The 14,518-nt window shown below is 41.1% G+C and overlaps 1 protein-coding gene across 4 annotated transcripts in view; it reads left to right on the top strand.

Annotated features, from left to right (window-relative positions):
• Positions 1-343: 343 nt before the first annotated feature.
• PRDM5 (PR/SET domain 5) overlaps positions 344-14,518 on the top strand; it is a 132,613-nt gene continuing 118,438 nt past the window's right edge. For all 4 annotated transcript variants that reach the window (XM_077814424.1, XM_077814423.1, XM_077814421.1 and 1 more), the window contains exons 1-2: positions 344-436; positions 11,075-11,158. In XM_077814424.1, coding sequence (XP_077670550.1) covers positions 344-436; positions 11,075-11,158 — 177 coding nt within the window. The remainder of the gene's footprint in view (positions 437-11,074; positions 11,159-14,518) is intronic.

The following is a 14,518-nucleotide window of genomic DNA, read 5'->3' as shown; positions in this document are numbered from 1 at the left end:
TGCGACTGAGCCCTGGCGTGTGAAATTTGGGGCGGCTGAAAAAATGCTCCCCTCAACCCCCGCCGCGGCGCTGCCCTAAGGAGCGGCGCCTTCTCTCTGCCGCGCCTCCCCCGACCAACTTTCAGCCAATTGGCGCCCTGGCTCTCCCATCCAGCTGCTGAAGCCGCTGCCCAGCGGCCGCCGCTGGCTCCTCCCCTCCCCTCCCCTCCCCTCGAGGAGCTCGCCGGGGTAATCCTGAAACCGGCCCCTCCGTCCCTGCCCCCTCCCCCCATCTCCTGCCCTTCGCAATGAAAGTCCCTGTTAACTCTTCTCCCCTTTAGCAGGCGGCCCGAGTCAGTGCAAAATGCTGGGCATGTACGTGCCGGACAGGTTTGCCCTGAAGTCGTCTAAAGTTCAGGACGGGATGGGGCTCTATACGGCCCGGAGAGTGAAAAAGGTGGGTGATCTCGCCGCTGCTCCTCGGCACCCATGGGGTCGGCATGACGGGGAGACCAGGGGGCTGTGCGCTGCCTGGTGAGTGTATTGCAGAAGCAGCTAGGGCAGCTGTGTAGCTTGCAAGCTACTCCGCCCCCCCCCCCCCGCTTAGTTTCCAAAATGCTGGTTTCTCCAGAGAAAGCCTGCCACGTAGTACAGGAGTTCACTGCAGCGCCTTCTCCTCTCGCTGCCTGCAGGGCTTTCGAGTTCCAACTTAATTCCAAACTCCCCCTTTACCAGAGCTCGCTCCACCGTCTGCTTTGCAGCGGGCAGTGTCTTGCTGAAATGAAAAAAAAAAAACAAAAACAACCCAGCGTTAAACTGAAGCATGTTCTGGTGCATTTCACAGAAATCTATTGTTGGCACGCAAGGACTGAAACCGTGATCAAAAACAACAACAAAAAGGCACCGTCCCCTAGGGAGCTTTGTTTCTTTGGGGAGTGGCATAAAATGGTTAGCCCAGCTCCCCGCACCTGTACATGCACAAGCAAAGAGTGGGTTAATCGTGTGCATAGGAAGGGGTTAGTAGGAGGTTTTTATTTTGGGTTGGTGTTACGTTTTTGTTTGTTTTTTAAAACCCAGGCAGTGCCCCTCTCCTGATCTATTTGTCCATTCCCATCTCATTTTCAATCTAAATATACCTCCCTCCCCACCAAACTCCTGCTGTTCTCTTACTTTTAACAGAATAAATGATTTAATTTGTTTTGCAGAATAATGAAACTGTGGCTGTGAAAGATGTGATACAGCTGAAACCTCAATTAAGTACAAATCCCTCTTATGCAAAACAGGTCACATCCCCTGACATCTGTTAATTAAATTGAAAATTCTCTTGATTATCCACAATTTCAATTATCCAGAAATATTCAGTGTCCCCCATTATATTTACATAATTGAAGTGGTACAGAACTAAAATGATCAATCCCGCATTAATTTAAGCTTCTACCTTTTATTTTTCTTGGATCTTTTGTTGTGTGTCTGTCCCACTTTTCAGAGTAGCAGCCGTGTTAGTCTGTATCCGCAAAAAGAAAAGGAGTACTTGTGGCACCTTAGAGACTAACAAATTTTTGGATCTTATTGGTTTGAGAGAGGTGCTATTTGGGCTATCTTGTTGTGTGTGCAATTCACCTAATGCCATACAATACAGTGAAATTCATCAAAATTATTACCTATTTCAACAGTCATTACAATTTTGGGCCTGATTTCCTTTTCTCTTAAGTATACATTTCGTGGGTGTGAAACTGGTGAAAAAGGAAAGTAGAACTTGCCTACACTTAGTGCCAGAGTTCCTACATACTGTTTAGGCGGATGTCATCAGGTGGTGATTTTACACACAGCAGGACAGTGGGGTGGGAGGAGGTATTGTTTCATATTCTCTGTGTATATATAAAGTCTGCTGCAGTTTCCACGGTATGCATCCGATGAAGTGAGCTGTAGCTCACGAAAGCTCATGCTCAAATAAATTGGTTAGTCTCTAAGGTGCCACAAGTACTCCTTTTCTTTTTGCGAATACAGACTAACACGGCTGTTACTCTGAAAACAGTCTTCCAAGTACTTTTTCTTAGTTTGGTGGCAAATGTTCAATGTTAGGAAGGCATGTTAAATATTACTGTTAGTTTTGTTATGCAACGCTCTGAGTAAAGGTATCTGTGTGAGCAGCAGGCCTTGCTCTCTTCCTTGGTCTATGGAGGCCAGTGTTACTTCCTGGGAACCAAGCATTGGTGTATGGCTGAGATTCCTGAAAGAAGGAATTTGACTGCATGCTGTTTGTGACCACCTCTGTGCCAGGACTGGTGTACATGCATAAATAAAATAAATTGTTCATAGGATGTAACCAGACTCCATGTCACTGGGAAGTCTACCTCAGCAGAGGGGGAACAATACTAATTACACTATATTATAGCCATCTATTGTAATGGCCACCAAAGTAATTCCATTAACAATTTTTGGGAGGAGGTGCTGAATGTGAAATTAGACATATATTTCTGAGTAGCAAATTCTGTAGTGTACTCTGTGTTGTCTGACATCTTAAATGTATCTTTCTTTCCTGTGGTTAAAGTGCTCCTTTCAGATGTCCTTATGTTATCATTATTATTGCTAACCCCAACTGCTCAAATATAACGAGGCAGGCCCCCTCAAAAATCGAGTGATTTTAAAAAAAAAAAAATCCCATTTTGCCTCCTTTTTGATTTGCCTTTGGATGTGAGCCCTTAGATTGCACTCCGGTCATGTTTTCAAGCTTTTCTCTGTTACCACAAGGGCTAGAAACTTTGTATTTTATTTATTTTTTTTAAATGAAAGTTGAGATTCTCATGTAATCTCTTCTCTCTGTCATCTAGACTTTAACTCAAACACCCAAATCACAAAACTCTTGATACAGTCATGAGTATTGGCAACACTGGTTTCTCAGTGCTTTGCTGGAAATGGAACAAGATCAGTTGTTGCTGCCTGATTTTCTTTAAAGTTGATCCCTACTGTATTTTCTGCCCTTTTAGTGATAGGGCAGTTTATGTCTCCTTTTAGTCACTGTTATGATAGATGTTTGTGTATAGTTTCATTCATTTTTTTATTGACTCGAGAGGAAATGAAGTGTAAGAATCTGGTATTAGTTAATATATATTGGCATATAATGGGATATTTGTTTGCTAGAACTGATAAATGTGTATATATCTGAAGAAAAGATACTTATAGTCCTCAAAAAAGGCTACTTGCCTCTGGGACCCTTATGTTGCAGAACGTATTGGCTAGCTGCCTACAACTTCTGTTTCCTCTCCAAGGCTGAGAAAATTATTTTTAAGTTTAAAAATGCCTGCAAGTTTTTAAAAAAATCACTTTAAAATTCAGGTCTTTGGGCAGGTCTTCACTTACAACGCTGCAGCTGCACCAATGTAAGTATTTCAATAAAGGCCTTGTCTACACTGCCACTTTACAGCACTGCAACTTTCTTGCTCAGGGGTGTGAAAAAACATCCCCATGAGCGCTGCAAGTTTCAGTGCTGTAAAGTGGCAGTGTAGACAGTGCACCAGTGCTAGGAGTGACTCCCCTTGTGGAGGTGGGTTTTTTTTTTTTTTTTTAGCGCTGGGAGAGCTCTATACTATTGCTGCGTTCCACCCCAGAGATGTCTGCGTTTTGGTGGTTGGTGAAGTGATTCCTGTAGGTACTTTGTAAGGTGCCTGGGGATCCTTTGGGGTGACAGGATTTGTATAAATGTAAAATAGTGGAGCTAACTTGTCCCAGGTCAAGTCTATACTACATCGGCACAGCTGCGCTGCTGTAGTGTGTCTGGTGAAGTCGTGCTATGCCGACGGGAAAGCGCTCTCCCATTGGCATAATTACTCCACCTCGGCAAGAAGCAGAAGTTATGTTCGCAGGAGATCTTCTCCTGCTGACATAGTGCCAGTGGGGACAGCACGGGAGGGGTGGGAGGGTTCACGTCCCGGAGCAATGTAAGTTGGACTGATTTTTAGGCTGGAGTGTAGACCTGTCCTTAGTCTGCACTACAAAGTTTTGTTCGCATATGTCAGCTAAGGGTGTAAAAAAATCATACCCCGTAGCACTGTCATAGCTCTTCTTCTCCCTTGCATTAATCCCATCAAATCTACGAGTATTGCCCCCCTCATTTGCCCATACAAGTGCTCTGTTCGGTGCTGTATCCTCTATAACATCACATCTTCCTTTATGACATCCTACCACTTCTTCTTGGGTTGGCCTTTCTGATTTTTTTTTTTTTTCCTTCAGTCTTGATCTTTTGGACTCTTACCACATAGTTGTCAGGACTGTGCTTAAAACAACCAACCCACTGAGCCTGCATTCTCTCATTTTTGCATTTATTGGTATTGATTTGAGCATGTCTCTCTCTACATACATATTCTTCACATAGCCTTTCATTCATACACCATTCATCTATTTCAATATTCGCCTTTCTGTGGAACAGATCATTTGCTCGTGTTTCTTCTTTGTTGCTCAACGCTCAGGGCCATATATTAAAAGTGGACAGACCACGCTTTTGTAGATTTTATCTTTTAATCTTATTGGTATCTTACTGCACCACTTAGCTTTCTCCATTTGGGCAACACGTTTATTATCCTAGCTCTAATTTCATCTTCCATTTCCCCATTTTCCTGGATTCTAAAACTCGGATACTTGAAGCTTTGCGTTTTCAGAATTGTCTGCCTGTCCAGTTTCAAGGATAATTCTTCAGTGTTCATATTATTGAAATTACATGCCATATATTCTGTTTTTTCTCTGCTTATTTTGAGCCTATGTCTTTCCAACACATCTCTATTTTTCAAGAACCTATCTTTCTCCTCACCGCATAGAATATCATGTGCACCAACGTGCTGCCTTCTGTATGTTCCTTGTGAGGGTGTCTAGAATGAGGATAAACACAAAAAGGGCTTGTCAAGGTTCCTTCCCCACTCTGAACTCTAGGGAACAGATGTGGGGACCTGCATGAAAAACCCCCTAAGTTTATTTTTACCAGCTTAGGTTAAAACTTCCCCAAGGTACAAACTATTTTACCTTTTGTCCCTCGACTTTATTGCTGCCACCACCAAGTGTCTAACAAATATAATAGGGAAAGAGCCTGCTTGGAAATGTCTTTCCCCCCAAAATCCCCCCAAGCCCTACACCCCCTTTCCTGGGGAAGGCTTGATAAAAATCCTCACTAATTTGCATAGGTGAACACAGATCCAAACCCTTGGATCTTAAGAACAAGGAAAAAGCAATCAGGTTCTTAAAAGAAGAATTTTAATTGAAGAAAAAGTAAAAGAATCATCTCTGTAAAATCAGGATGGTAAATACCTTACAGGGTAATCAGATTCAAAACATAGAGAATCCCTCTAGGAAAAACCTTAAGTGACAAAAAGACATAAAAACAGGAATATACATTCCATTCAGCACAACTCATTTTATCAGCCATTTAAACTAAATAGAATCTAACGCATATCTAACTAGATTTCTCACGGATTTTTTACAGGAGTTCTGACCTGCATTCCTGCTCTGGTCCCGGTAAAAGACACAGACAGACAGAGAGAGAGAACCCTTTGGTTCCCCCTCCCAGCTTTGAAAGTATCTTGTCTCCTCATTGGTCATTTTGGTCAGGTGCTAGCGAGGTTATCTTTAGCTTCTTAACACTTTACAGCTGAAAAGGTTTTTTCCTCTGGCCAGGAGGGATTTAAAGGTGGTTAGCCTTCCCTTTATATTTATGACAGGGCTCAATGCTGACAGCTGTGCTGCAAAATCCTCAGTGTATACAACATTATGCCAACAGAATGAGTTCTTCTGTCAGCTTTGTTAATGTCATTCAGGGAGGTGGTTTAGCCATGCCAGCGGAATTCCTTCTGTGGCTAATGCTGTGGCGGAATGGAGCCATGGAGGCAGCATCACTTTTTTCCACAATGAATGTAAAGTCAAAAATACCGAACACACCTATCTGATGCGCACCTTGCTGCAATCCTGAAGGTTTCAATTGCTCAGTCAAGGAGGCCAAACATCAACAAACTGACAGAGCTGAAGCACTGCCAGGTGCCTGGCAAACACTAAAAACTCTCTGGTAGGCGAAGAATTGTATGACAGTTGTATAAAGTTGTATGACATTTTTACTATTTCTAAGAAATTGAAAATAAAAAATACAATATAAAAGTTTTCTTTTCTGAACACCATCTTCAGTGACATTATTGGCCCACTGGGAGGATTTGAGGACTGGCCCTAGCCCTAAGGCAAACGGAGTTTGAGACCCCCGATTTACACGGTCACTTTTAGGTTCTGCCTGTGTGTACATCTAATCTTCATCTCCATTGTTTCCTTGGGCTCCAGTCTTCTTGTTTGCCGCTCTGTCTCATCCTGCTCTCATTGCGTTTTCTTTCCACGCAGCTGTCTGCAATGACCTCCTCCTCCGTGTGCACCAAGTGTCCTCACTCTCCTCCTTGAAATCTCTCTTCTGCCCTCCATTTGCCTTACTTTCCACTGCTAATTTCTCTTCCACTGCTGTCCATTTCTCTTGCAGCTTTTATTTTAAAATATAAGAATTTATGTTGTCTGCTGTGTAATCTCTTTCCTTCTCCCATATTCTTAACCCTCATCCATCCTTTTCTGGGACCTTTCCTTTGTCTGTTATCTTAGTATTACGTGTTTGTCTCTTGCCCTGCATGGGCTGCCCTTATTGCCACTTACAGAGATGGGGAGGCTGGGGCAGAAGGACGTGATCAGGCACTGCAGGACTGGGTGGTGGATGGGGCCATGAGGGGTGGGGTGGAATTGGGGAGGTAGGCAGAACCGTGATTCTCCTTCCTTCACAATTCTGGCCAGTGGAACTAAGCCAACATAAAAGGAAAAGTAATCTGCTGCTGGAGAAGGACAATCACAGACTACTTTGCCTCTGGATCAAGAGAGAAACCAGGGAATTAATTGTGACAGTCACAGTTTACACCCTGGCCTGCTCCCGGGACAGTGCAGCTATGCAATGTAAGAGATAGGTGGTATTATTAAACACTTCCCTTTACTTGTGGGCAAATTGTAAAGTTACAATCCCATCCTTATGTGTTAAATTCTTTTGACTAGTGACCTTTTAAAGATCTCTGTTCAGGACCCTCCAAAGTTATGGAGCTATACAAATGTTTATCAACAGTAATCAAAATAAGAACATAAGATAACATAAAATAATCCATATGTCTACACCAGGGGAGGAAGTGTATTTTTAATGTCAGGTTTCAGAGTAACAGCCATGTTAGTCTGTATTCACAAAAAGAAAAGGAGTACTTGTGGCACCTTAGAGACTAACCAATTTATTTGAGCATAAGCTTTCGTGAGCTACAGCTCACTTCATCGGATGCATACTGTGGAAAGTGTAGAAGATCTTTTTATACACACAAAGCATGAAAAAATACCTCCTCCCACCCCACTCTCCTGCTGGTAATAGACTATTATTAGACTATTGGTAATAGACAGCAGGAGAGTGGGGTGGGGGAGGTATTTTTTCATGCTTTGTGTGTATAAAAAGATCTACACTTTCCACAGTATGCATCCGATGAAGTGAGCTGTAGCTCACGAAAGCTTATGCTCAAATAAATTGGTTAGTCTCTAAGGTGCCACAAGTACTCTTTTTATTTTTAATGTGTGTTAGCAAACACATATGAACTAGTGTAAACAAAGCAGTTACAGTTTTAACATGATTTGACTGGTAAAGTAAACCCTTACCTCATCCAAGAAATACATGTTAAAGCTACAGCTACCTTGTCTACACTAGAATTTTAACATGTTTGCTAGCACGTGTTAAAAATACCACACTATTTTTCCGAGTGATGACAAGGCCTAAGTGTGTGTAGTAATGTGCTTGCTGATATTAAGGTTTAGAAGTATGTTTTCTGGAACTGTAGTGCTATCTTGTGTGTAAAGGAGAATCTGGCATTATGTTCTTTTTGCTTACAGGAACTAAATTATAAAAGTGACTTCTTAGCTGTTAGGACCTGTCTGTCAAGGTAACCTTATTTAAAGTGCACTCATACATAGAATACTTAGATATTTAATTGGGTTGTGTTGATATGTTTTTATCTCTGGTTAGAACTGTACTTTAGATTTCTGCAGTTCTTTTATCCAGTTCCAAGAATAAACATTGTATTAGGGATGCAGCGATAGAAAGAGACAGTCTAGTATTGGTAATCCATTTCTGTTTACTGACTGACTAATGGCCTCTGAGCACTGCTAACCTTACTGCTTTAGTATATGACTAATGTTAAAAGATGGTGGAATATTAAAACTCACATTTGGAAAGGAAATGAAAAATGAGAATTAAATACTAAAAAATAAAATATAGTTTTCAGTCAAACCTTTAGAGAAGGACAATGCACAATATGGTATAAGCTGGGGATTCAGTGCTGAAAAGTAAGGGACTGGATGATTCTATTTGATTAAAAGCAGAAGCCCTTATTCATTGTCTTTATACTTAGGAGTATAAAGACAGCTAATTTATTATAATATTGGTTTGGCTGAGCAGAGCAACACAGAGCCTTTTTCATGGAATCTGCTGCAGCTACTGGACTGCAGTAATCACCCCATTTCTAGCTTCTGAGTGTCCTTCCTCTCTCATTTTTACTTATGTGCACCTGATCTAGCCTCTAGACTCAGCCTGTGCTGCTGATTATGCTTCCCCAAAATTGCTGCCATAAATGCTCACTCTTCCCTCCGAGAGGTTTGATCTTTGTCCATTACTCTCCCTCTCCTAGCTCTGTGGGATGAAGTAATGAAGAGCCTCGTGGCATTATCTCTTATGACTTGGTGGGAAGGAAGAGGAGATATCCTTTCCAACTTGGGTGGCACCTGTCTACTCTCCTTTCTGTGGCCGAGTGCAGAAGGGGACTGAAGATCTTGGTGTCAGGGAGGAGTATGTCCATCTTGCAGAGGAAGGAGACAAGGGGAATGCTCTCAGTGTCCCTAGCAGGAGCTCTTGAACGCTGAAGAGCATGTTGGTGTTGTCTCTTGGAAAGATGGGGGAGAAGGAGCCACAAACAGCCATCCCTCACAGACTTGGGCCTTGATCTTGTGTTTTAAAAAAAAATAACGACAAAAAACCCCCGTAGAAGTTGCACTGGTTTAACATCACACTTTTAGTTAAACCGGTGGAGCTTTCCGTGTGGATGCTCCCATGTCTGTTTAAACCTGTTTTATATCAGTTTAGCTAGAACTACTTGAGTAAAGTTAAGCATCTGCGTAAAACTTTGCAGGATTGGGGTCTTGATGCCTTCTGTCACAGCAGAATTTTTTTGGTATATGTCAATTCACATGTGTCTCTTTTTACACTTAAACTGTTCTCAGTTTATAAATCCAGTCTTTGGACACTGCTAAGTCACAGTTAACTTGTATTACTTTATAATGCTTTAGCAGTGAATAGCTATTTTGTGAGTCTGTACAAGACAGGAATACTTAACTTATAGTGTGGGAATTTCATCCCACCAAAACTTGCCGGAGAAGAGAAGATGAGAGGGGACATTTTAACAGTTTTCAAGTACATAAAAGGTTGTTACAAGGAGGAGGGAGAAAAATGATTTTTCTTAACCTCTGAGGATAGGACAGGAGCTGCACAAGCGGTTTAGGCTGGACATTAGGAAAAACTTCCTAACTGTCAGGGTGGTTCAGCACTGGAGTAAATTGCCTAGGGAGGTTGTGGAATCTCCATCATTGGGGATTTTTAAGAGCAGGTTGGACAAACGCCTGTCAGGGATGGTCTAGATAATACTTAGTCCTGCCTTGAGTGCAAGGGACTGGACTAGATGACCTCTCGAGGTCCCTTCCAGTTCCATGATTCTGTGATTACCTGGAAGAATTTTGAGGGACTGAGTATTATGCAATGTGGAAATGTGACCTGTATCAGGTAGATTGAGGAGTTTCTACCATGAATTACAAATCTTAAGGACTTTTCATGATATCTTTTTAATCTCTCTCCTAGTGATCCTACCATTTTATACAGGTGACAGTATATCACCTGTATTTTTCTGATGTTTCAAACAAACCTTGTCCCTGAACTTTCCTTGTTTTTTTTCCCAGTTGGCCTTCTGTGAGTTAGTCTGAGAAAGTCACAGAGCATGGAAGCTGAAAAGCCACCAAGTCTGATTAAGTGTAGGGAGGCAGGAAAGGGACATGGTAGACAAGAACGTATATTTAAAAATGTGAACACGTACTACATAAAAACACTTTTTTATTGAACAACAGAAAATTATGCCACAGAACAAGGAACATAAAGCATTTCAGTTGGGATAATGCTTTCAACAAAAAAGTATTTTGCAGCCCAACAATATACAAGTTCTGTTGCTGCAAACTGAAGACAACACTATATTTATTATAATAAAGTCCTAGTTAAATGGTTGACCATGCTGCTAATGTGGTATGTTTGGGACAAAACTGTTGGGGGAACATATCAATTCAAACTTTCATGGCATGTGTTGTGAATAACAGGTAATATTTTACATTTTTTATTTTGTTTACATAGGCTTGAATTAATTTATAGACATGTACATGCTCAGTGCTACTTATACAGATTTTTCTGTATGTTCAGAAACATCAGTGTTGAGCATTTTGATTTGATACGTCAAAAAGCAGTGCTGTAATCACGCAAATAAATCTAATATAAACTCTATCGCTGCCAAATACTTTACCCTTTATAAGGATGCCTGTTGCAAAATACTTTCGTATAACCGTATGCAGAGATAATATTGGTGCAGACGTTTTGTAGTTCTCGATTAAACAAATGTGTCATGAATTTCAGCCTCTTTCAAAATATAGAAAAATATTATTTGCCAAATGGAGGATATATGTGGTAGGGAAAACTGTTTTAAAATAACAGTGTCACAAAATATGAAAAGAAAAAACCCAAACATATTAGCTCATTGTGCAATAATGCCTGTCGTTCTACATGATAGACACTTTCGAAAGTGATGTATGGACTTTAAGTTTTAGCCGTCCAGTTCTCAGCTGCAGCCCTGTTTAATGTGTGCTCCTTAGAAGGATGGGAGGCTGATAGAACAAAATGGTCTTTTTCTTCTGAAGCTAAAGGTGATACAAAAGATTGTAGTTTGGTAACTCATGCATTCTTTGTGTCATCATTATTTAGGGTGAAAAATTTGGCCCATTTGCAGGAGAGAAGCGAATGCCTCAAGAACTGGATGAAAACACAGACTGCAGACTGATGTGGGAGGTGAGATCTATGGCGCTGATTTTGCAGACACTTACTATCACGTGTAGTGTTTGCTACCATGAGTAATCCCAAAGTGATATTACACCCAGTAGAAAGCATTTGCAGAATTAGGCTCTTAATTACTATATTAAATAATTTATTAACTTCGAGGGACTATTTTGACCCCAAGTAGGAGTTTTTACAAAGCCTAACATCAATATAAATGTTTCTATGATTTTTTTTAAAATGTATTTTAAGGGAAGCCATTTCCTTTTAAGGGAATAAGGAATAACACTTAAATTCTGCTAATTTATGAGACCCTAAGAATGAAACTGATTGCCATCCATGCTGAGGAATATGAAAAAAGTAAACAACAAGAAAGGTGAAAAGCTGATTATGAACACTGCAGCCTTTTTTAAAAAAATAACAAAAATGTAAATTAGTGATAGAGTTAAGAAATGTTTATTCTTCTTATTATTATTATTTTCTTAAAATTTTAGCGTGACGGTGCCCCTTTAAAAGCTGAACATATTGCAATGGCAGAGATTAAAAAATTATGTTAGGGAGCAGCTTTGTGGCCTCATCATTGGGTTTGAGTTACCTAGGATTAGGTCCTGTATTTGCTAGTGTTTGAAAACTTTTTCAAACGTTGTTACAGTCTAACATGGTTGTAAGGCTTTTTTGGGCCCCAGCCTCATGCTGCTTTCAAACTGTTCCAGTTGTATTGTAGATCTGTGTTGTAGGTTAGTGGGTAATTAGCTCCTCTCTTCTCTCTATTCTGCAAGTGTAGAGGAGGATAAAAAAAGGAACTTGTAAAAGGGCCTAAAAATTGCAGAAGGGAAGGAGCAGTGGCTGCATAGCACAATCTCCTCAAGCTTTGGAGAAGCTTAGCTGGATGGGTGGAGCTCTGTGGGACTGATGGTAAGGAAGAGCCATGGAGCAGCTACTCTGTGGCATGCTCCCCTCAATGTCCCACAGGTTGCTACAGAAAAACTGCATTACTTTTATATAGCACTTTCCACGTTCAGGGTGTTTTAAGTACGGATATTTGAAAGCAGTATTCAATAAATCTGGAAATGTGTTTAAATCTTCATTGATATGATTTGGGCACTGTGTTATACAGGTGGCTACCATTTTTTTTTTTTAACGACAATTGCAGTACAATATATAGCTGTGACAGGTTGGACTCCCCCCATCTGGGATGCCACCTGATGTACTGGGGTTTCACTGAGCCTCTCTTGCTCCATCAGCCTGGATTCCCTCTCCCTGTTTTACTGGATTAGGCTCTCCGGCCTCTTGCAGCACACACACACAGGTAGGGCACACTTAGATGCAGATACAGACTGAAGTCAGCTCTGTGTGAGGGGACTCACCCAGCACTCAAGTGCACAATCTTTTTGGGAGATAAACCCAAAATAATCCTGTCTTGCACTGTATAGAAAGATCTGCACAGCGCAAGCTCATAAAAATTCATCCTCTCCCTCAGTGTGGAGAGAGATGTGTACACCACAGTTACCTTAGTAAATAAACAAAAACCACAAACTGAGCTTAACATACTAGATAGGTAAGAGATAAATTAGCAAATTCTCACTGAGTGATAAACAGGTTGGCAGATTCTTAAGGCACAAGTTGTCTTGGCTTTCCCAGGTTTTTATTCACAGGCTAAAAATCTTTCAAGCGTGGGACCATCATTTTCCACAGTTCAGTCTTTGTTCCTCAGGTGTTTCCAGGTGTGGTGTTGTAGGAGGAGTGAGGACCCCCCCCCCATACTGTCATTTTCCTGCTTTTTATATCTTCTCCCCACTTGCTGGAAAGCTCTTTTGCTGTGACCTGGGTCAAATAGTTCCCATTGTGTAGTGCTATCTCTGAGAAGTTTCTATTGTACGCAGTTCCTGGGGTAATCCTTGTGCTTGTGTGCATTTCCTCAATAAGCCATTAACATTATTTGGCCTTTTTACTGTCATACCTGAAAGACTGCTTGTGGGTGTTTTCAACCTCAGGACATATTTCAGCAACACATAAATAGCCAAACTTCATAACTTCACACATGACGATAGCACATACAATCCAATTAGATATTACTGTCTAGCAGATCAAGACTTTTAGAATGACACCTCACAAGGCATACTTTGTATAGGACATATCCGAATTACATGACCGTGAATATTGGGGTGTCAGGGTGTCACAATAGCTTTATGATAGTCCAGCAGGACAGAAAGCTCTGAGCTGCAGCTAGACACACAAATGCAGTAGTTTTCAGATTCACTCTGTGCTCCCCTGATACTATTCCTCAAATGTAAGTAGTACACAGTTAGGCCCTGATCTTGTAATCAGATCCATGAAGGCAGAACCTTGTACCCATATGCAGCCTGTAGACCTGAATTTGATGGAGTAGTTTTTATGGCTCGCCACTGATTGTATCTGACCAGAAGATTTATAGGTTCTTATCCAATTCAGACTACAGAGTTCAAGAACTCAAAGAGCTCTATATCGGGAGAGGACTTTCAGGATGCTTGTCAAGAACATGTACTCTGAGGACAATACCAAATTGATAAAAATTTTATTGAAATTAACATAAGAATAATAAATGCTGTGAAACTTATAACAGCAAAACAGTAAAAGAATTCCAAAACTCCTGGTGGTAACATTTCTATTTTAAGTACCTTAACCTAACCTACTCACACCCTTCCTTGAGGACCCGGTTATAGGAGATGAAGGACCAGCCTCACTCCTGGCATGCCCGATTACACAATGGTTCTGGCTTCTCCAATGGTTAGGAATGTTGAGTAGTTATACTATACTGCACAAGCTGAGCTGATAGCATGATAGAAGATAGACTAGATAGTCTATAGAATATAGGAAAACTGGAAAAAGCACTCCCAGAAACCGAAGCTTCAGGAGCTAGAAGAACCTAGAAGAGCTCTCTTACAAGGTATTTTATAGGATTCTGACCTACGTAATTCAGGCCCAACCTACTATACCCAAATTTTATTTCCATGCCCTAAGAAATGTATGGGTGCCCTTCTCCTATAGGTTAGCGGATTATGACACTTACTTTCTAAATATATTAATAAGGATTATATCACTCCCAAACTGCCAACCTAGGCTCTCTTGGTGAACTCTAAGTTGTGGTGTTCCCTGCAGTTACCAACTGGTTGTAGATGCCAGATAAACCTGTGATGTGGTGTGGATAGCTCCTCCCTTTGGTTCCCCTAAGTTCAGGGCCATTCTTATCTGTGCCAAAGGTTGCCAGCTTTTATGCTGACATTTTCATAACTGATTATACTTTTTGCTATATAGTAGATCTTACTGGATCTTACAGGCCAGTATGCTTCTTGCATTTCAGCAAAACTTCTTATTAGGGGAAACATGCCTCAACAC

The sequence above is a fragment of the Eretmochelys imbricata genome, chromosome 4 (assembly GCF_965152235.1).
Source record: "Eretmochelys imbricata isolate rEreImb1 chromosome 4, rEreImb1.hap1, whole genome shotgun sequence".
Taxonomy (NCBI): Eukaryota; Metazoa; Chordata; order Testudines; family Cheloniidae; genus Eretmochelys; species Eretmochelys imbricata.
This window is presented reverse-complemented; position numbering and strand designations above follow the sequence as displayed.